At 42.0% G+C, this 23,972-nt stretch overlaps 1 protein-coding gene across 1 annotated transcript; it reads left to right on the top strand.

The window, feature by feature from the left end:
• Window positions 1–608: 608 nt before the first annotated feature.
• Window positions 609–23,664, top strand: LOC133384176 (nucleolar and coiled-body phosphoprotein 1-like). The gene is made up of 5 exons (XM_061626100.1): window positions 609–1,181; window positions 19,566–19,607; window positions 21,955–22,035; window positions 23,417–23,490; window positions 23,629–23,664. Exons 1-5 carry the CDS (start codon window positions 773–775, stop codon window positions 23,662–23,664), a joined length of 642 nt encoding a protein of 213 aa, XP_061482084.1. The 5' UTR covers window positions 609–772.
• Window positions 23,665–23,972: the final 308 nt, after the last annotated feature.

Genomic DNA, 23,972 nt, shown 5'->3' with positions numbered 1-23,972 from the left:
ACCCAGGTCTCAGTTATGCACGCCAGGTCGGCCGCCTCCTCCACAATTAAATCATGAACAAGGGAGATCTTATGGCGAACCGACCTGGCGTTTAACAACAGCACATGGAGATCCGAAGGCTGACTGATAGGACAACCAGCAGTCCTGGGGATGTGAGGAGAACCGGAACAAGTCACAGACACTACTTGTCTGGGACGAGTTCCCCTTATCTGGCACATTCTCCTCACAACGCCGTACCTCCCATTACCCGTCACTATGCTAATTGGGCCCCCCGAAAGTCTCCCCGGTCGATGTATAATACACTCTCCCAGGCACATATTAAAACTAATAAAACACACAATACACACTCACCAAATAACAGTCACCCACACAATGCACATTCACACCAATACACACTAAAATCCACACACAGACACACACACACTGAATCAATCACGCACTACAATAAACATACATATAAAACAATCAAACAATATTAAGATAACTACAAAACTTCCAAATAAAAACTCACATACATCACAACTCAATCATTCACACATAATACACATGCAACCATATTATTTGCCTCCAGGTGGCAGCAATGAGGCAAGATGTTACAATCTCAGAAGCTAAGCTATAGTAGCAACAGAGCCGCACTTAAAGGAGCCGCAGCAACAGCAGCAATGATGGCCAGATGACGATAAAACAAAAGGGACAGAGTCACACAGCACCCCAGAACAGCAAATGCAGCATTCACGCCCCCAAAAACAGATGACGACCCGCTCCACCTCCGATGACAATGATGGCGAAAATGGCGGAGACAGCGATGGCAAAAGCAACGTCCACACAACCAGCGAGAACAGCGACGGCCGACAACGCAGCAAGCAGGGAGCAGAACGAGCAGGGCAGCGACAGGGCAAAAACCCAAGCGGCAACAGCACCCACGACGACAGCGGCCCAAGAACAGCCGCGCCACAGCGGCCAGAAGCCAGAGGACCAGAGAAGGAGCAGCGACGACGGTGGCAAAGACGCCCCGCAAAGACGCCCCGCAGCAGCCACAAGCGGCAAAAAGCGGCAAGCGGCAACGACGGCAGCACCCAGACCGCTCGAACGCAGCACAACAGCCCGGTCCACGACCCAACGGCAGCAAAGGCAAGGCAACCCAAAGCCGCGGCGCCCCAACGGTGAAGGCCGGAAAAATGGTAAGCCACGCCGCACCGCTCTCGACCACACTCAGCCGCCCCGTAACCTTCTGCCACAGTGACTGTTCAGGCTGTTCAGGAATCATGAGGAAGGTTTGTAGGAGCATGTTAAGGTAATAAATAGACCATCCTGGGGAAAGCCTTTACTCACCCCTTGATATTCTTGGAGGGTTGGGGCTCAAGGTATTCTCTTTCTTTGTCCAGTTTGTGTCACTAGAACACTTTGATCAAGTCTACACAGCAGGTTTCTCTAGGCTTAAATTATGATGGCCTTTCTAGCTATCTTCTATCTATCTAATGACTGGGCAGTTATATTCTGCCTTCCTGTGATATAATAAAACTCCAAACTTGTCAGTTTACAAGCCATCAGAGAGTAATGTCTGCTTCTCAGGGCAAGTTTAGTTGCCCAACAATCTACACAGTTCTGATTTGCCACATCATGATCCCACTGTTGCCTGCTCTTCCTTTAGCGCCCCTGACAACAGTTGTTCAGCCTTGTCTGTGCCAGTATTTGGAATGCCCACATGCCTTTATTGCTTATGAAGCATACTTTTGCCTGAACAATTCCGGATAAATTTGTAACTTGTCAACAACAGTGGATGACTCTCTAAGTTAAAAGAGCTTCCCTTACGTATTTTCTTTCTATTACACTCAGGAGTCAATTACAATTGCATAATTGCACACTATTGTACAGATATTGCTTGGGCTTGTATTCTCTGTAGCTTCTGCTCTTTTACAGATTATCATAGCACTGATCCCAGTCCATTGCCCCCCTAGCAGTGATCCATCAGAACTTGCCTGACAATTGGAATACTGCCATCAGCAACAGCTAATCAATGGAAGATTATCTTCTGCATCTGGAACTTGTTTTTCCCCTGTTGATCATTTGTTTTTGTTTATTGCTGCATTTCAGAATCAGTTTACTTCAGTAATTAATAGATAGTGGAACTGAAGGGAATTTTGCTTGCAAAGAATTTATTTATTTATTATTTGATTTATTTCCCACCCTTCCTCCCAGCAGGAGCCCAAACTTATTCAAAATAAGAATTCAAACTTATTTTTTCCTAAGTTGAATGTTGTACAGCATAATCAAATATGGTGTGCTGCAAACTTATCAAGCACTAGATTGTAACTTTATCCTGTGAGAAATAAGTAGCTCAGGCTAGAAGATGCTAAGACTGTGATCCGATGCACACTTACCTGCTTCCAGGTAAACATGCATACAATTGTGTCACAAGTGATTGGTTTGACCTCAGATGTAATACTGCTTGGAAACTCATTGGCTTGGATCCAAGATTCATGCAAGCCCTGGATGAAGACCAATAAACTGAGTCTGAACCCTAGCAAGATGGAGGTGCTGTGGGCTGGTGGTTCCTGAGTTCGGATAATTGGCCAGTTGCCTGCTTTAGATGGGGTCGTACTCCCTCTGGTCCAGAAGCTGCAACTGGTGCAAAATATGGTGGCGAGACTGCTCTCTGGGGCAGGTTATCGCCAACATGTCACCCCACTGCTGAAAGAATTGCACTGGCTGCCCATTAGCTATCAGGCCAAGTTCAAGGTTCTAGTTTTAGGTCCGTTCTGTGCAACATAGGAAACAGACCTTTAGTGTGGCGGCACCTGCCCTGTGGAATTCCCTCCCCTTAAATATTAAACAGGCGCCATCTCTGTTGTCTTGTCCACGTCTGCTGAAGACCTTCCTCTTTCAACAAGCCTTTTAAAGTTGAGACCTTATCCCAATCTGCATCTGTGTTTGAATTGCTTTTTAATATTTTAAACTTTTTTTTTAAAAAAACGCGTTTTAAACCTTTTTTTAAAAGATGTTTTTAAAGCTTTTAAAAATGTTTTAAAAGATGTTTTAATATTTTATATATGTTTTTATAATATTTTAACATCTGTTTTTATGATATTTTAAAGTGTTTTTAGTGCTTTTGTTTGCTGCCCTGGGTTCCTACTGGGAGGAAGGGCATGATATAAATCAATATAATAAATAAATAATAAATAATAAGACCTTCCACTTGCCCACTGAATTCTTAATCTGTTCCACTGCAGCCCTCTGTGCTCCATCACATGCCATTCCAGAGGATCCTTCAACCCACAGGAGCAGCTTTTGGTTGCAGGTGGGCAGGGGACTATAGTATGGGGGGGAGCTAGGAAAGCCCTGTTGTATGACAAAGTTCCCCTCATTAAACAGACCAGTTGGGCCTGCAACAAAATGTCAGTGTATCCTCATCTCCTAACAGGAGTGTTTCTGTTCATGGTTCCAGCCAGCCAGTGACACACTCCTCCAGGATACTATAAGCTATAAGGAGCTGAAGCAGGTTAATTCCCCTACCTCAGCCCTGTTCTCTGTGGGGCTCCCCAAACTAACACTCAACAATCCATGAGTATGGCATGGGGGTTCCCTGAAGCATGCTCATACATACCTTCTTACTTTTCTGAGTGGCTTTGTTTTGGCTCCAATCCTGTTGCCATTCAACCACTTGAATTCACTACTGGAAGGAGTGCTGTGATGTTGGCAAAGGTCTCACTTATGTTTGTCAACAGGTAGGAAAAACTGCACCAACCACTTTGAAATAGGGAGGTAGAGAAGGGTGGGACTCTCAATACTCTTTCATTTCCACTAAATGGAAGATTATTTATGCAGACCCCAATATCAGAAAACAGCAAAGAGATCCAGTTTTATTGTACACCATATCTTGCTGAACACACACACAGCTGATACATTTTTCTTATGCTGTCATAATGCTGTAATCATGTGACAACAGCTTTCTAAATGCTCTAGGGTTATAGCAGTGGCAGCAGCCCAGCAAGCAGGCGAGAGAGGGAAGGAGGTGAGGCAGGTGGACAAGACAACAGAAGATGGGGGGGCATAGCAGCAGCAGGCAAGACAGACTGGCAAGCAGGTGAGGGGAGGCAGGTAGGCAAGGCTAGGCTAGGTAGCAAGCGTAAGGTAGTGGCAGGGGTTGGCAGGCAGGCAGGGCAGGGGGTGGCAAGCTACGGAAGAACAGGTGGCAGGGTTCCTGTTCCTGGGATCAGGAGGTGGGGTTGGTACACAGAGGAGGAGGCCCCTAGTATTAAATATGATTCTATGCATTATTAACCTTTGATGTGTACTAGAGATGTGTATTTATTTATTTACATACATTTATTTAAAATATTTCTATCCCACCCTTCTACCCTACAATAGGGCACTCAGGGCGGCTACAATAAAATTGCACACATATATAATAAAATACACAATAAAAACACAAACATTACAGTAAATTAAAATGCATAGAATACAATTAAAATACATAAAATGTATTATGCATTATGCATACACATACACACACATACAAACATACATACATGTATATATGTGCATACACATATGAGGGAGTGAGAATAAAAGAACTTAAAAGATAAAAATAAAAGATAAATTTTTTTAAACAGTGTCAGGCTGACCCAACCAAAGGCTCTCCGGAACAAAATAGTTTTTACAAGTTTCCAGAAAACCATCAGGGAGGGAGCAAAATGGGCTTTTGGGGGCAGGGAATTGCAAAGTCTGGGAGCCACAATTGAAAAAGCTCTCTCCCGCGTGCCTATCAATCTAGCTTCTTTCATTCCAGGCACACAGAGGAGACTAGAGGCAGATGATATTAAATCCAGTGTAGGAACATATGGACGTAAGCGGTCCCTTAGGTACACTGGTCCAAGGCCATTTAGGGCTTTAAAGGTCAAAATGTGTATGTCGGTGCAATCATATAACTACAAAAGTTCATTCTTTCTATGATTCACATTTCAGTGCACTACATCCAATTTAAATGACTTATGAATAGTTCTTAGTGTCCAAAGTCTGTCTGATAAGCAGTCTTAGCTATACTGCGCAACAATTTCTTACTACTCTCTGCCTATTCAGAGTAAAATATCATGTCTATGTACATTTCAGTACTTTGCTTTTAGTCTAGCTAGAAGATTTAGTACTTTGCATTGCAGTACTTCCTTTGAGCAGATTCCATCCCACCAATAGTCCTCAAGTGTTCCTGCTCAGGTACCAGGATGCTGTAAATTAAAAGTTGGCAACCCCACATGCATCTTCACTTAGTAAACATAGAATCACCATTGTGATTGGAATTTGCATGAGCAAATTTGCATTTTTTTGTGATCTAGTTACTATGAAAAAGGGGTGGCTCATGTAGTCCCTGGTGTATGTAGTGGTGCTGAGCACATGAATGCAACTCTTGCTCCATGTAGGACCTATACGTGCTGCTGAAGTATAAATCAAACATTGACATTTTATGATGTGTGAAACAGACCTCAATTCTAGTTAGTATATGGCTTTTAGTTATGAATATCTCTAAATATGTATGAGAAACGGCTAAGCATTCCTTCCATGAGGCCAATAGCAGTATAGAGGCTGCTCATCTTGCACAGCCAAGGCCTAATAAATATTTAAAAAAGGTGTAGGGAACCTTTGACCCTCCAGATGTTACTGAATGACAACTTCCATCAACCCTAGCCATTGGCCATGCTTGCTGGGGCTGATGGGAGCTGCATTTCAGCAACATCTGGAGGGCCAAAGATTCCCCATACCTGATTTAAGAAATCAGTTTGTGTGAGATGAAATGAGGCAAATGAAATCAAAACTGGAAACAGTAATGATGCAGGCACTTCAAATTCAATTGCAAATAAGCTATTTTAGCATGCACCATTGTGTACCTAAGGGAACATGCAATTGCATAGTCCTTTTTATTTTGTGTAAGTAACAGCTTGATTTCACACACAAAGCAGAAGACAAGCTAGCATTGGTAAAATAAATTCTGTATCAATTATTGCTGCTGAAATACCGCTTACAATGAATGTGAAACTATAAGAAGCTCAAGCTAATTAGAAACTGGCCTAACATATTATTTGCCTAAAATCATATTAACAATCAAACCAAGACACCACTTTTAACAAGGTTGTTCACGTACATGAAAGGAAGCATTGCATAGTGTGTTTGATTTTTCTTTCTTCAAAGGTTATATCTGAAACTGGTTTTTGCAAGAGTTGCAGATAACCCTTTGCTTTCTATTTATTCCAAATTAAAAATACCTTCTCATTTCTTTCTGCCATGCTAAGAATGATAGCTCAGTAATTATATGGCGATTTCAAATTCTAATCGAATTCTGGGTAATTTGGAGAAAATCATAGTTAAATATTTATCTTTAGATAACTGATAATGACTGCAAACATATGGTGTCACATTAGAGTAGTCATTTGTTTTGAACGCACTTATTTTTCTGGAGAAATGGTAGTGGAACAACTAAATGACTTCAGGCTGTATGCACTGAAAGTAAATCAAATTATTGAAAACTAATACATTTCTGTCAAATGTATTGAAGGTAAGTCTTTTGGTACATGCACATGCATGCGTACATGCGTGCACACACATATCAGTTTTTCACACTACAGCCCTGTGCAGGTTTTCTCAGAAGAAAAACTCACCACGTTTGGGTTTACTCCCAGGGAAGTGTGCATAGGATTGCAGTCTAGTTCTCTTACTTTATATATAAATATATGTACAATTACAGACACAAAGAAAGTGTAGCAAAAGTGTAAACAATGGAGAAAAGAAAAAGGAGAAATATTTTATTAGCCAATTTGGGAGAATATACTGACCAAAGAACTTATTAAACTTCCTTTAATTACGTTAGCCAGAGGGATCCTGGTGCTTCCATTGAAGCAACTGCACAGTCCTGATGTCACCTCTACCCCGTCCAGGTGACGGCGGTGTCAGGACGGTGGCTCCACAGCCCTGCCCCACCACATGCACTGCTACTGTGTGTCTGTGTATGTATGCATGCATATGCAGCCACCTTGGCTACAGCATTTTTTGATCCACATCAAAGCAGCTGAAGTAGGTGGAAGACAAAACATTTCACTATAAAAAATTAATCCCCATTTTGATAGTCACTGACACACTATAATATATATTTATAATGTCTAAACTCAACAGTCTTTGTTTATTTAACAAATAGCTGACGCCAGATCTCTGAATGGACAGCTAAAATTCCTAAAAACTCTGTCACTTGCTGGAAAATATTGCAACTTACAAAATGCTATTGGAAACCTAACAGCCGTTTATAAGATGGTTAGGCTATTCTCTCTAGAATGAATATCACTTGTGGGCACTTTTTCAGTCATATTCTCAATCAAGGACTGATTTTGGAGCCCACACAACCATATTAAAATTTATTTCATTTCAATATACATGTCTGAGAATCAATGCCATTTTCCAACATACATAATAAACTGTGTGGGACATTCCTTTGTTACAGCACCCGAAGTCGTAGGCATTCCTATGTTACATCTATACAATGTGCATCTACACAAGGATTGTACTTAATAGTGCTTAAATTACAGCCTATTACATTCACCACAGATAATATATATACCCACACAATTTCTCTTTCAAACTTTGTGTGTGTGTGTCAGTTAAGGGTTGAAAAGTCAAGAATTCAGTTGGGCAGAGTAATTTTCTCCACCAAAATGCAAAGCCATTTTTCAAAAACTATTTGAAGGCTTGAAGGAGAGGGGACAAATCCAGACTGAAATAGTGCTTAGCACTTAATCTTAATGATTTTCTACTGAATTGGCTGTCTGGGTGTTCTGGCCAATCAGCATGCTAGTCAAGGGATAAATTATACTGCAGGACAAAAACTAAGAAGAAAGGTTTCTTATTTTTATGATTATTAAGATGCAGTGATTCCCTAAAACAAAATTCACATAAAATATCTACCTCAGTTTTCATAGTAACCTTAGGAAATATCAAATAAGTGCAGATAAGTTGCAGTAGGTGCGTAGGTCACCTTGGTCGTGCTGAGCAGCACCCCTCCTCCTCCTCCTTTTCAAAAATGCTGAGGCAAAGTTTTGAGATATGAACATTAGAGCTAGTTGCCCCTCCTATAATCAGATCAGGATTCAGTCTGCAGCCATTACATTCTGAGAGACATTGCTGCCTGGAGTGGAAGGGAATATCACTGGAGTCTCTTGACAGCATCCTAAATCAATGTGAGCCAATGTGGACCACACAAGGGACTTGGTAATCTGCCCTTCAAAACGCCTTTCAAAATTTAATCGAGCTCTCTGCTTCTTTTTTGAGAAAGCCCCTTTTATTATCTTATTTTTCACTTTCTCTCATAATGTAATACAGCATAAATGGGGAGGGTAGCTTTCAGATTATTTATACTGCTGTAGTTCCATGAAAGTAGGGCCTGTGTCAGAGGGGACAAAATGAAGGGGCCTTGACAAAAGGGGCAAGTTATGGGGGGCATTACAACAGTAACCAATAATCACCAAATAAATGTGAATATTGGGGGAGGGGGCAAACCACAGCTCACCCATGCACCAAAGTATTTTACGAGCAATAATCAAATCAATGAGAACTATTACACTGTGACACCAGTTAATATTAGTAATGGCTGAATAACTTTTGAATCACTGCATAAACTGTGATTCAGATCCTCCCTCCTTCCCTAAAACTAGGGCAGGGGGTTCCACATGCCGGAAGATGCTCATAGAGAGATTTCCCAAGTCAATTTAAATCATATTAAATAATGGATGCTAGAAGGAAAACTCCTGGACCTGCCTCTCATACAGTGCATTGACAATGCCATTAATAAAATGAAGGCTGGGTTCGTTGAGAAATGGAGCTAACGCAAAAGGCATTCAGCATAATATTTGGATAATGCTAATATATGACATTTTTCTTCATGCTTCTAAACTATACAAGCATTTGACCAGCAAAAGAGAAAAAAAAGGGTGTGTGTGTGTGGGGAAGAATTTCTAATTATAAACGTTTAATACTTTTTTGACCCACATGATGCCTCCAGGGTTCAAGCTTGGGGAACCTTCAAGAATAGCTATCTTCTGTCTCCAGGTTGCAAAAGATAGTACAGGCCAGTGTACCAGCACCCTTCAGCTAGTGGCAAATGTATTGTAATGTGCTCCCCACTTCCCCAGGGTCAGTGCTGTTCTGATTTTCTTTGGAGGAGAGTGCACTGGAGATTTAATGGCTTTTTGGTAATACTTAATTTATTATTTATTATTTTATTACATTTATATCCTGTCTTTTTTTCTGTCATGGAAACGAAGTGATGTACATCTGGTTCCTAGGTACCCCCCCATCCAGGCACTGACCAGACTTACTTAGCAGTGGTAAAGCAGTGGCCTCATGTGCTTTTAGAGTGTACCTATGTTTAAGAACATAAGAACATAAGAAGAGCCTGCTGGATCAGGCCAGTGGCCCATCTAGTCCAGCATCCTGTTCTCACAGTGGCCAACCAGGTGCCTGGGGGAAGCCCGCAAGCAGGACCCGAGTGCAAGAACACTCTCCCCTCCTGAGGCTTCTGGCAACTGGTTTTCAGAAGCATGCTGCCTCTGACTAGGGTGGCAGAGCACAGCCATCATGGCTAGTAGCCATTGATAGCCCTGTCCTCCATGAATTTGTCTAATCTTCTTTTAAAGCCGTCCAAGCTGGTGGCCATTACTGCATCTTGTGGGAGCAAATTCCATAGTTTAACTATGCGCTGAGTAAAGAAGTACTTCCTTTTGTCTGTCCTGAATCTTCCAACATTCAGCTTCTTTGAATGTCCACGAGTTCTAGTATTATGAGAGAGGAAGAACTTTTCTCTATCCACTTTCTCAATGCCATGCATAATTTTATACACTTCTATCATGTCTCCTCTGACCCGCCTTTTCTCTAAACTAAAAAGCCCCAAATGCTGCAACCTTTCCTCGTAAGGGAGTCGCTCCATCTCCTTGATCATTCTGGTTGCCCTCTTCTGAACCTTTTCCAACTCTATAATATCCTTTTTGAGATGAGGTGACCAGAACTGTACACAGTATTCCAAATGCGGCCGCACCATAGATTTATACAACGGCATTATGATATCGGCTGTTTTATTTTCAATACCTTTCCTAATTATTGCTAGCATGGAATTTGCCTTTTTCACAGCTGCCGCACACTGGGTCGACATTTTCATCGTGCTGTCCACCACAACCCCGAGGTCTCTCTCCTGGTCGGTCACCGCTAGTTCAGACCCCATGAGCGTATATGTGAAATTAAGATTTTTTGCTCCAATATGCATAATTTTACACTTGTTTATATTGAATTGCATTTGCCATTTTTCCGCCCATTCACTCAGTTTGGAGAGATCTTTTTGGAGCTCTTCGCAATCCCTTTTTGTTTTAACAACCCTGAACAATTTAGTGTCGTCAGCAAACTTGGCCACTTCACTGCTCACTCCTAATTCTAGGTCATTAATGAACAAGTTGAAAAGTACAGGTCCCAATACCGATCCTTGAGGGACTCCACTTTCTACAGCCCTCCATTGGGAGAACTGTCCGTTTATTCCTACTCTCTGCTTTCTGCTTCTTAACCAATTCCTTATCCACAAGAGGACCTCTCCTCTTATTCCATGACTGCTAAGCTTCCTCAGAAGCCTTTGGTGAGGTACCTTGTCAAACGCTTTTTGAAAGTCTAAGTACACTATGTCCACTGGATCACCTCTATCTATATGCTTGTTGACACTCTCAAAGAATTCTAATAGGTTACTGAGACAGGACTTTCCCTTGCAGAAGCCATGCTGGCTCTGCTTCAGCGAGGCTTGTTCTTCTATGTGCTTAGTTAATCTAGCTTTAATAATACTTTCTACCAGTTTCCCAGGGACAGAAGTTAAGCTAACTGGCCTGTAATTTCCGGGATCCCCTCTGGATCCCTTTTTGAAGATTGGCGTTACATTTGCCACTTTCCAGTCCTCAGGCACAGAGGAGGACCCGAGGGACAAGTTACATATTTTAGTTAGCAGATCAGCAATTTCACCTTTGAGTTCTTTGAGAACTCTCGGGTGGATGCCATCCGGGCCCGGTGATTTGTCAGTTTTTATATTGTCCATTAAGCTTAGAACTTCCTCTCTCGTTACCATTATTTGTCTCAGTTCCTCAGAATCCCTTCCTGCAAATGTTAGTTCAGGTTCAGGGATCTGCCCTATATCTTCCACTGTGAAGACAGATGCAAAGAATTCATTTAGCTTCTCTGCAATCTCCTTATCGTTCTTTAGTACACCTTTGACTCCCTTATCATCCAAGGGTCCAATTGTCTCCCTAGATGGTCTCCTGCTTTGAATGTATTTATAGAATTTTTTGTTGTTGGTTTTTATGTTCTTAGCAATGTGCTCCTCAAATTCTTTTTTAGCATCCCTTATTGTCTTCTTGCATTTCTTTTGCCAGAGTTTGTGTTCTTTTTTATTTTCTTCATTCGGACAAGACTTCCATTTTCTGAAGGAAGACTTTTTGCCTCTAAGAGCTTTCTTAGCCCATAAATGGAGGCACACAGCACACAACTAGCAGACCTGCTACCTGACATCAGAGAGAGGTTGTGCAGTTCCCAGGTGGTTGCAGCCTTCAACTTGCCCCCCCTCTCTCCTTTTGTCTTTTCCGCCCTTCTTCTGTTCCAAAAAGACCCTCCATGGCACAGAGTGATAAGCAGCAGTAACGCAGTCAAAGCTCTGCTCACGGCCGGAGTTCGATTCCAACGGAAGGAGGAAGTCGAATCTCCGGTAAAAGGGGTCGAGGTCCACTCAGCCTTCCATCCATCCATGGTCGGTAAAATGAGTACCCGGCATATGCTGGGGGGTAAAGAAAAGCCGGGGAAGGAACTGGCAATCCCACCCCATATATACGGTCTGCCTAGTAAATGTCACAAGACGTCACCCTAAGAGTGGGAAACGAGTTGCACTACAAGTGCAGGGACACCTTTACCTTTACCTTCTGTTCCAAAAAGGGCTGACCCTATCATTAGGCAGAAAGAAGCAGCCACCCCAGGCAGCAGATGGCAGCAATGGAAGCATTCCTTGCCCCTAAAAGTCATTGCAGACAGGTGTGTAGTCGTGCTGGGATGTGTCAGGATGCTGTCCCATTACTTTTTTTGCAGGCAGCCCCTCCTGGCTCCCTCCAATCCACCACAGAGGGATTGGAATTAAGTGGATATTTGCCACCCCAGCCTGCAGTCTGTCTCTTGCCCCATGGTATGGTGCCTCCTCTTCCTGTTCCTCTTCTTCCTCCACGGTCTGGCCCTGCTTGGGGGGCTGTTGCTGAGGCCTCCGCTCTATTGTTTGATGGGGGTTCCTCTTCTGCCTCCTCCTTCTCCACAGTGGCAGGGGTGGCAGTGGATCAGTGGCAAATCTGTGGTGGCTGCAGATCACATCACTAGCAGGTGTGCTTACTTAATGAAGGGGGTATTGCTCAAGTAGTATGTGAGTGTGTGTGTGAGAGAGAGAGAGATGCTGCAAAGGGGCGCAGCTGCAAGGGAGTGTGACATAACTCATGAAGTACCATGCACTTTTAAATTTGCCACTACACCACTGACTGCAGCACCCGGGGGATAAGGTCATTTTTATACCCCAGAGAGTAGCACTGTTTGGGCATTCTCCCTAATGTATTACAATCAGATGAGTGAAGCTGTGCTCCTTGGCCTTCCCCCCTCTGTTGTAATCCCATTGCTCTGCCCCATCACCTTCCATAAGTTGGAAGGGAAAAGTCTGTAGTGGCAAGTTCTAATCATGTAGGGTTCCCTATTTTAGATCTTTTCCTGCTAATACGTGCAAAGCATCTTTATGGACACAGCGGAGGAGGTTGCGTCCTGCTCTCTCCACTCCCAATATTGTAACTGCATGAGAGATTGCAATACCAAAATAGGACTCTGTTGCTTCAAGATTGCATTCTCAGTCTAATACTAAATACCCTTGTGTACTGCGGAAGGATTCACCATTTCCTAAACTGTCACCAGTCAGCAAATATCCTCTAGATATACACTACCAACTGAGTATAGGAAGGACCAAGGTGCACATTTTAAGAAGTAAAATGTAGGATAGGTATATGCTCAGTAATATTTTATATGCAAAAGATTCTTAAATGGATTCAGGCTGTGATCCCATGTACACTTGAACATATTAGGGCTTTTCTGAGTAAATGTGCATAGGATTGGACTGCCAAGCTGCTAACCAAGCACTTTATTGACTATTTTTATGTGATATTGAGGCAAACATTATTAAGTTAGTTCACCTTTCTTTATCTGGATCTACATTATATTCAGAACTTTCTACCTAGTCAGCTTTTCCAACTATGTTAAAACAGGCTTTGTGATTCCCTTACAATGAACAGCTCTTTAAAGATAAGTTTCTTTTCTTATAAAGTGGCTTGATGTTAAACTACATATTGTCCTGTTGACTTTTAATATCACAAAAATATACACAGAATCAGAGTCTATTTAACCAACAAAATTCTGTATCAGGAGGATGGGGAAATATCATGTTGATCATTTCTTTTTAAAAACAGTCACAATCCAGAGTTAAGCATCCTTCAAACTATTGGTTTCAATAGTCTAAACAGGCCAACCTAGGATCCTTTGAAGAATGACATTTGAAATAAAATTAAATGGCAAAAGCTAGTCATTAAGGCAAGCTTCAAGACCAATATTTAATGAACTTCTTATTATTTTAAACATCTGTGAATTTTCTATTCCTACCATATCCCATACTTGCCCTCCAATCATGGGATAAAGATGTAGATTCCCTCCTCCTCCCCATCCCCATTTCAAATAGTTTCCAGCTAAAAAGATGTTGCCATTTTGTTCCAGTCCTTAGTACCAACCATTGTTTTCTACATTTCTATCCTGGGTGTTCTCCAAGGCAATGGACAAAGATGGAGATTATCCCATTTTGTCCTCATCACAGCAGTGCAAAATAGGTTAGGCTGAGAGATAAAGCAAGTAAAAATTGCTCAGTGGAGCTTCATGGCTGGGTAGGGATTGGAAGGGACTCAGATCTCCCTGTTATAGCTTACATATAGTAAGGCCTGTACAACCACTGTTCTTCAACTGTGAGCCCCCAGATGTTTTTTGACTCCAACTCCCATCATCCCAAGCCACGTTAGCCAATGGTGAGGGAAGATGGGAGCTGTAGTCAGTGGCATCACTAACGGGAGTGCGGGGGGGTGCGGACCTCCCAGGTGCATGGATGGGGGTGCATGGATGGGGGTGCATGGATGGGGGTGGCTGGTCTTGCGTGTGCATGCGTGCGTGCATGCACTCACCACACGCTCCAGGCTGATGGTGGAAGGTCTGTCCTGGCTTCACCGCCAGCGAGCGGGCGCCTGCTGTTGGTCTCGCCTGCCCGCCTCCGAGGAGGAGTTGGCTGCACCAACCCGGAGTGCTTCTCGGCTCCTTTGCTGGCCAACGGTGCGGGGTGGGGTGGCTCTGGGTGTCACCCCCCTCAGGGTGTCACCCGGGTGTGGTCCGCACCCTCTGCACCCCGGTAGTGACACCCCTGGCTGTAGTCCAGCAACATCTGAGGACCCAAGGTTGAAGAACATTGCGAGCATATACCACACTGGGTCTCTTCTGGACTGTATAATCTTCATGGCATTAACTTCTGTGTCTGTTATATTTTAACTATTTTATTTTTATTTCTATGAAAATTTTAATTTTAGGACACTGCCAAACGATATGCTTTAAAGGGCCTTCCTTCTCACACTCCCTGCAATCTTCGTTATTTTTCAGCTTCAGTGAACACAGCCTGGCTGGTGAATTATAGGTTCTGTAAAGGAAGTTATATAAGGCACCTTAATTAAGTAACCAGCCAAAGCGGAACTTCTCAGACAAGCAAATATATCTCCCGGTCTTTCCAGTTGAGGCCATCTTGCTGTTACTTTTTCAGTTTTAACCTTATTAGCACCTCATAAGTTTTTAATACATTGTTCCTGCCATTTCCTTTCCCCTTCCTGAAATGACTTCTGCGTCTGTATCAAATAAAGTTGACTCCAGGCAGGGCTAGTTCCAAAGGGCAGACAGGTGGGGACCTGGCTGAGGGCCCCTGAGGGCCCCCCTGCTCCTCTTCTGTCACTCGTGACAGGATCGCTGCCGCAGATCACACAGCGAGAGCTCTGGAGCCCCCACCATTCCCTTGCTCAACCTACCTTTCTTGGCTGTGTTGTGTGGTTGCGCGCACAGTGCTGCCCTTGCTCAAGATGGCAGCTGAGGTTACACATGTGCATCCCTTCCATGGGCCAAGATGGCGGCAGAGGCTTCAGCCCCTTAGGGAAACCTTGGCCAACATCTTGGTTAAGGGCAGCACTGTGCGTGCAACTGCATAATACAACTGGGAAAGGTAGTTTGAGCAAGGGAATGGCAGGGGCTCGGAAGCTCTCGCTGTGCAATCCGCAGCAGCGATCCTGCCACGAATCGCAGAAGGGGAGCACTGGAACCCAGGGCAGGCTTGTGCTCAAGGGCCCTGGCATGTCTGGGACCAGCCCTGACTCCAGGACTATTTTCTCTCTGAAGAGCTAGTGCAAGACTTCAGTGTGGGCAATACAGGAATGCTGAGAGTTGTGAACATACTCTAACCTGTAGCCACAAATTGTGTATCATGTACCAATTGGCAGCAGTATACTTTGTTGTTGTTTAATGCAGATTTCCAATTCAGTAGCCCTGAGGACAAAATACTTTGGGTGTAATAACTGAACCTTAATGCAGGGATGCCCTCCAAATGTTACTAGATTCCCACTTCCATCCTCCCCAAACATTGTCCCGGCTGGTCCAGTATTATAAGTTGTAGTCCAATATTATCTGGAAGGCCACAGGGGAATCATCCTTGCCTTGCACTATTGTCCCAATTAAAATCACTGCCCACTCCAAGCTACTATTAGCCCAAGGAGGGAAGCTTCCATTGACACCACTGTTTGCCTCCTAGGCTAATTGCAACTTGGGGGGGGTGGTAGGATATTTTTTTGAACCATTAAGCCTCATTGTCTATGTGCCATGGTCCCAAACTTGAACTTCTGCTTGCTTTCCCCCATAGCCATGTTTAATGCTTTCATGCATTTATCCTCACATCTAGTTTGGCCCTTACTGAGAAGCTACAGGAGCAGCATGTTTTGATTGAAATGAGGGGTAGTCAAGGGTTGGGATTCCATTGGGTGAATCCTCCCTCTAATTTGGTTCTATATTGTTTTTGAATACACACAGCATCAGTTTTCACTTTTAAGGGAGAACACCACATTTCCAGCATGAAGCCGGCACACAGGAGACTGGGGCCTTTAAAGGCCCGGGTCTAGCTCCACCCTTGGCTGCTCTCGCGAGACTGCCTAGGATTGTGGTTGATCTCGCGAGAGCCAGGTCATAGATGGGAGAATTCTAACTCCTCCCTCCCATCACTGCCTGGGGTCACTCCACCCCACAATTAGCGCCCAGTGCGGAGGCTCAAGGCTTGTCATACCAAAAAAGACTTGCTTAGGCCCATGCCCTGATGTCAGATATGGGGCAGGTAAAGGCAGGACTCGGTTGAGAGGGGCTTTCACAGATGTCAATCACTTGATATCATTGTTAAATGAAAAAAAATAGGCAAGCCAATCCAGGCACATAGTTGTTGATGTGTTTTAACCTTTTTAGTCTATTGCTGTTTTAATTGTTTAATATGTTTTAATTTTTTAAACTGTTTTTATTTAAAATTTTAATGTTTTTTGTAAACCAGTTAGAGGTTTTCTACATTCAATATAATATAATATAATATAATATAATATAATATAATATAATATAATATAATATAATATAATATAATATAATATAATATAATATAATATAATATAATAGATTGACAGATGGGTTGTCCAATTCACATGTAAAAGTCTACCTGCAGGGGTGGGCCTGCCAGGCCAAAATGGTTTTCCAGTCCTGGTCTACATCAGGGTCTCAGGCAGGGTTTTTTTAAAACATCACCTGCTTCTTGATCCTTTGATGAAGATGTCATGGACTGACCCAGGGACCTTCTGCCTGCAAAGTTATTTTGGCACAAATGCCTCTCTTCTGTGGCAGTAAAAATATAACAATGATACATTAAATAACTAATAATTTGTGTCTTTTCATGACACCCCAAATCAGTTGCCTGAGGCATCTCACTTGCTCTGCGCCTAATGGAAAGATCAGCTCTGCCATAGTTATATTTTTAAAAAACCTTTAATATTACATTTTTAAAAAAGAAAGAAAATCAGATAGCTATTCATTCTTAGCTACATATTACTGAGGGTTTATTAGTTACAGATTGTGTGTCCTTAGAGAAATTTAGCATATGTTGAACAGCTTCAACAGCTTCAAAGAGATTTAAAAGTAAATGTTATTTTAGAATATTTAGGTTAATCTTCTGTGCTTTTCCCTGCAGAATCTGTGTTCTTCCCTTCTAATTAGAAGATAACATGCTATGCTTCTCTCATAAAATATCTTAAAGACTCCATATTTTCAACAAGCATTTCAACAATAATTTACAGTGAAATATAAATTAGCTTTCTATGCAGCTTTTGGGTTTAAATGTTTTTCTGGTTAGGGGCTGACCCTGGGGCCTGGGTGGAAGAAAACATTTAGCAGAGTTACCCTGATGATATACAGAAGAAAACTGGAACATACAATTCCTAGATCAAGATAAACCACAGGCAAGGGCCTCCTTGGGCACTGCATATACACCACTTGGACCACCTAACGCTTGATGATTCATAGCTGAATAGGTGTATTGCCTTCATTAAAAAAAACCCACTGTATTTGAGAGTTCTTTCTGATGTTTGATCTGTGATTGATGAGTCATTCACAATGTAAACCATCACCACCCAATTTACCTTCCTGACTCCAGGAGTATGCTACTTATTCCTACTGTCTTGACTTTGCTCCAGCTCTGTTCTTGAATCCCTCTAATCTGGATCCTGCTCTCAGCACTCTGCTAAAACTGAATGAGCCAAAGTCATCACCAACACGCTCCTCACTGCCAAATATAAAAGTCTCCCTTACTTGCCTTTGGTCTCTCATGATTCTGTCCTGTTGTTTTCTTCCTACCTGCTAAATCACTCATTCAATCATTCCATATGGGAAGCTCTTGCTTAGCTTCTTCTGTCATTGTCGGGCTCCCTCAGGGCTCTGTTCTTGGCTGTCTGCTGTGTTTTCTCTCAGTCCCTGGGTGACTGACTTCATTACACACGTGACTTTCAGTACTACCTAAATGCTGGCATGCAGCTGTACGTCTCTACCCCAGAATTTTTTCTCTCCTTCCAATCCAGCATCTCCAAGTCCCTTTCTCATTTTGGTCTGGAAGCTGCAGCTGGTGTAAAATGTGGCAGCGCAACTGATCACTGGGTCAGAGTATCGCCAACATGTCACCCCTCTGCTGAAAGAATTGCACTGGTTGCACATTAGCTACCGAGCCAAGTTCAACGTTCTGGTTTTGGTGTACAAAGCCCTATGCAGCTTGGGATCAGGATACCTGAAAGATCATCTTACCCCTTATATACCCAGTCGATCACTGTGCTCTGCAGGTGAAGGCCTGCAGATGCCATCTTACCAGGAGGTCCTTTCTGCACAACATAGGAAACTGAGCTTTAGTGTTGTGGCACCTACCCTTCGGAATTCCCTTCCCTGAAATATTAGACAGGCACCATTTCTGTTATCTTTTTTGCGTCTAGTGAAACCTTCTTCCTTCAACAAGTCTTTGAAGTGGTGACCTTATCCCAGTCTGTGCTGGAACTGCTATTGAAGATGTTTTTAAAGTTTTTTTAGAAGACGTTTTTAAGAATGTTTTCTTTTAGTATGCTTTTAAAGATGTTTTGTTAAAATACCTTACTTAAAAAGGCTATGTCCTTGTGGATACGACGAGATAGAAACTAGCGAGCATGTGCTTCTTCGTTGCTCCTTGTATCAAGACTTAAGACAACAACTAATCGTGCCCATTTTAAAGTCATTACCCGGTAGATCAGAAAGATTTTATGTGGATTATTTACTTGGGGATTGTTCTCCCCAAGTTACTCTTGTAGTTGCCAAATACACAATTGCTGCAATCCGTTGGAGAAAAATATGTATCCCTGATTGTTAAATGTGTGCCTTTTAATTTTTAAATTTTTAAAAAACATTTATACCTCTTCGCGAATTAATCTTTTGAAATTGTTGTTAATATTTTATTGTATCTGGTTTTTGACTGTAATAAAGTGATTGATTGATTGATTGATTTTGTTGTTGTTATGTGCCTTCAAGTCAACTACGACTTATGGTGACCCTATGAATTAGCAATCTCCAACAGCATCTGTCTTGAACCACCCTGTTCAGATCTTGTAAGTTCAGGTCTGTGGCTTCCTTTATGGAATCAATCCATCGCTTGTTTGGCCTTCCTCTTTTTCTATTCCCTTCTGTTTTTCCCAGCATTATTGTCTTCTCTAGTGAATCATGTCTTCTCATGATGTGTCCAAGGTATGATAACCTCAGTTTCATCATTTTAGCTTCTAATTATAGTTGTGGATTAATTTGTTCTAACACCCAATTATTTGTCTTTTTCGCAGTCCATGGTATCTGCAAAGCTGTCCTCCAACACCACATTTCAAGTGAGTTGATTTTTCTCTTATCCACTTTTTTCATTGTCCAACTTTCACATCCATACATAGAGATCGGCAATACCATAGTCTGAGTGATCCTGACTTTAGTGTTCAGTGATACATCTTTGCATTTGAGGACCTTTTCTAGTTCTCTCATAGCTGCCCTCCCCAGTTCTAGCTTTCTGATTTCTTGACTATTGTCTCCATTTTGGTTAATGACTGTGCCAAGACATAGATAATCCTTGACGAGTTCAATGTCCTCATTGTCAACTTTGAAGTTACATAAATCTTCTGTTGTCATTACTTTAGTCTTTTTGATGTTCAGCTGTAGTCCTGCTTTTCTGCTTTCCTCTTTAACTTTCATCAGCATTCGTTTCAAGTCATTACTGGTTTCTGCTAGTAGTATGGTATCGTCCGCATATCTTAAATTACTGATATTTCTCCCTCCAATTTTCACACCTTCATCTTGGTCCAATCCTGCTTTCCGTATGATTTGTTCTGTGTATAGATTAAATAAATAGGGTGATAAAATACATCCCTGTCTCACACCCTTTCTGATGGGAGCCAATCGGTTTCTCCATATTCTGTCCTTACAGTAGCCTCGTGTCCAGAGTATATGTTGTGCATCAGGACAATCAGATGCTGTGGCACCCCCATTTTTTTTAAAGCATTCCATAGTTTTTCATGATCTACACAGTCAAAGGCTTTGCTGTAATCTATGAAGCATAGGGTGATTTCCTTCTGAAATTCCTTGGTCCATTCCATTATCCAACGTATGTTTGCAATATGATCTCTGGTGCCTCTTCCCTTTCTAAATCCCTCTTGGACGTCTGGCATTTCTTGCTCCATATATGGTAAGAGCCTTTGTTGTAGAATCTTGAGCATTACTTTACTTGCATGGGATATTAAGGCAATAGTTCGATAATTACTGCATTCCCTGGGATCCCCTTTCTTTGGAATTGGGATGTATATTGAACGCTTCCATTCTGTGGGCCATTATTTAGTTTTCCATATTTTTTGACAGATTTTTGTCAGAATTTGGACAGATTCAGTCTCAATAGCTTGTAGCAACTCTATTGGTATGCCATCTGTTCCTGTTTTGTTTTAATATCATTTAAAGTCTATTTTTAAGATGTTTTAGAGTGTTTTTGTTTTCTGCCCTGGGCTCCTTCTAGGAGGAAGGGTGGGATATATATATAATAAATAAATTTCTGCTTGGATACTTCATCTTCATTTTATGCTCACTGTGTTCTCTGAACTTCTCATCTTTCCTCCCTAGCCTTCCTCTCTTCATTCACTGTCCTTATCCATTGACAACATCCCCAGTCACCCTGATTGGGAGACATACCCTGTGTCATCATGGCCCTAGTCTTGAGCATCAGTTGAAGTTCAGAGATGGAGGAGGATGAGCTGGGCTACTCTCTGTCCACCATATCACTCTCTGAAGAACTCGGCCAGCTGCCATTTACTAAATGTGTGATTGACAGCTGTGAATTTGCAGAGCCTAAACTCAGAAACTCTCCAGATCTTCTGAGGGATCAAGCACCCACACACCAACCCACTCCACAACACCTGCCCAAGATGATAGGGAGCATACCAGGCAAGAAGCCATGGAGAGGCATAAAAGCACTCACCTTCAGGGTAGGGGTGAGTAAGAAATAAGCCACACTTCTTAGAGACAGCAGTAATTTAGACCAGAAGGAGCTATAAGGCTTTAGTTACCCTCAGCTTTCACTGGAGCAAACTGCTCATTTGCTGCTCTCTGAGGTGCCACCTTGCTTGGTGTTCCACTGTGCCCTACAGGCTTCTGCTTGAGGTCAAAACACAGTGTCTTAATTTTCTCTTTGCCTCCTCCATCTCCTCCCCACCCCCCAAATTCAGACTGTTGTCAGATCATATCATTTCTCCCTTTACCACCAAATCATTTACTTGTCTCATCACCCTGAAGATGGGTGCTTCTAAATGACCTGTTTGTTGAGTATTCATCCTGAGTTGTTGGCAGGAAAATGAGACGATGTTATGACAAGCGTTATCTCACATTTCCCAGTACATTTTCCCATCACCTTCCTTACCTGTTTACTCATCTCTGCATTTCCCTCTCCTTTCATGGTTTCCTTCCCAATGTTGATGTACAAATCTATGAGACATATCTAACGATGATGAGGTCTGTCAACCAGCCCAGATCCAGACTTCATTACTGCAATGCATTTTATGGAGGACTGTCCTTGAAAACTATTCTGAAACTTAATTTGGTCCAGAACTTCACTGAGTGGAAAATCCCTCTCACACTTTTACACATTAAGACATTGAGCAGACCATTTCATCTAACTTGGTTTTTTTTTTGCTGAATTTGCAGGTTGGGAAGAAAGCAGTGCTAACCGATGGCATCTCATAGCGTTGTTCTTATGGGGCTGGGGGTGGTGGAGGGAGGTGCCAAGTAAGATTTGTTCTGGGTGGCAGGGATGCGTTTTACTGCCTCATCACAACATTTAAACGTACTGTCCACCTCCAAACTGATGGGGGCTGTCTCCCATTTGGGTTCTCATCTCCCAAATTTAAACCCAAAGTACTCATCTGATAACTTTTGGCTCAAGTAATGACTCAGTACATGAGCCGTATTTGAGCATTATTATTATGAGGATGTGGAGCCATGCCTACAGACCTCAGCTCTGTTAGTTTACTCCCTACCATCTGCAAGTTGGGAGGGAAAGTTCTGGAGATGAGAAAAATTAGAAATAAAGGAAAGCATCAGATCTCTACCAATACACAAGTTGGTTTGTTATACATTCTGGGATAAAATACATTATTTTCCACTATCAGTAGCTATTTTCCATTATGCCCATAATCAGCAGCCTTGGATCTGTTTTCCCATATTTCTGCATACTCATATAATTCATAGAACTATGAAATATCAATAAAATGCTGTGGAGTTACTGCTGACTTAACTCCCACTTGAACAGAAAACAAACACCACTGAAACAGCTGGTTCCATTCATGTAATGAATTTTATAGAAACAAGGCCCTGTTGGAGATAATCAAACAAAAAAAACCTATTATTTTGCTTGGAAACTGTAAGGCTACTTAGTCATCAAGGCAGTCAATTAATTAGCACATTAGTTGAAGGGCCATTGCAAAGACAGCAATGCTTCAAAAATCAGAACAAGGATTCATTTAGAATGGCCATACTTACAGTGCAATTCTAAATATGTCTACTCTAAAGTCTCTTTAAATTAGGAAGTGTTTGGAGAAGCTAAAAGAGGTGAATATTTTATCACTGAGGAAAGAGAATGCTTAAAAGAAAAAGGCGATATACAACCAGTGCTCATCCTACTCAGAGTTGACCCATTGAAGTTAATAGACTTACTATTAGTCTGACTAACTTAGGTTCATTCTTTTTAATGGGTCTGCTCTGAATAGGACTTATATAACCCATAGTTATGAAACTTTTTGCATCAGGCTGCTGAGAGGCAAAGAGGAATTGGCAATTAATATACCAAAGAATATCTACATTTGCTTTTAAGTCCAGACCTGGACTTACAGCAGAAAGAACTAATCATGCTGCACAATGTGTCATTGCCAGACATTGGGAAGACTGTGCTGACCTCCTCACTTCTTCGTGGTATCAAAAAATGTGGCAACTGGACCTTCTAGAAAAACTTTCCCAGAAGGTCAAAGTCGCTAGAAGACAAAAGAAAAGAGATATTTTTGCAGCAGTTTGGTATGATTTTATTAACTTTACGAACATAGCTGAGAATGGGTGTAGCCCTCCATTGGCATATACCCGTCTTTGGTCTTCATAATTGTTGCTGTTCTTGTAGGTTCTGCTGCATATGGATCAGTGACAATCATTTTTCACCTTCCTTTAAATAACAAAATATGGAACATTGTGCAAGTTAGTTTTGGCATGCCATCTGTAATACTCTGCGCCAAAGGCACAACATAAAATTTCATTTTATTTTACATCATTTAAACTTATTTTTCAGGGATTGTTTGTTTGTTCATTTGTTTCTCTTTTCTTTCTTCTTTTTAGGGTGGTGTTCTACAGGAAGTGTGGGGTGGGATTTAAGGAACAATATTTATTTATTTATTTATTTACCGCCCCATACCTGAAGCTCTCTGCTCGTTCTACAGTAACTAAAAACATTAAAAACAAATATACAAATTTAAAACACATCTTTTAAAAACAATTTAAAACACTATTAAAAAAAAATTAAACAATTTAAAAACACATGCTAAAATGCCTGGGAGAAGAGGAAAGTCTTGACCTGGTGCTGAAAAGATAACAGTGATGGTGCCAGGCGCACCTAGTCACACACGTCATTTCATAATTTGGGGGCCACCACTGAGAAGGCCCTCTCCCTTGTTGCCACCCTC

Source organism: Rhineura floridana, chromosome 4, assembly GCF_030035675.1.
Source record: "Rhineura floridana isolate rRhiFlo1 chromosome 4, rRhiFlo1.hap2, whole genome shotgun sequence".
In the NCBI taxonomy this organism is placed as follows: Eukaryota; Metazoa; Chordata; class Lepidosauria; order Squamata; family Rhineuridae; genus Rhineura; species Rhineura floridana.
The sequence above is the reverse complement of the archived record's forward strand: the minus strand, read 5'-3'. Positions and strand labels throughout refer to the sequence as shown.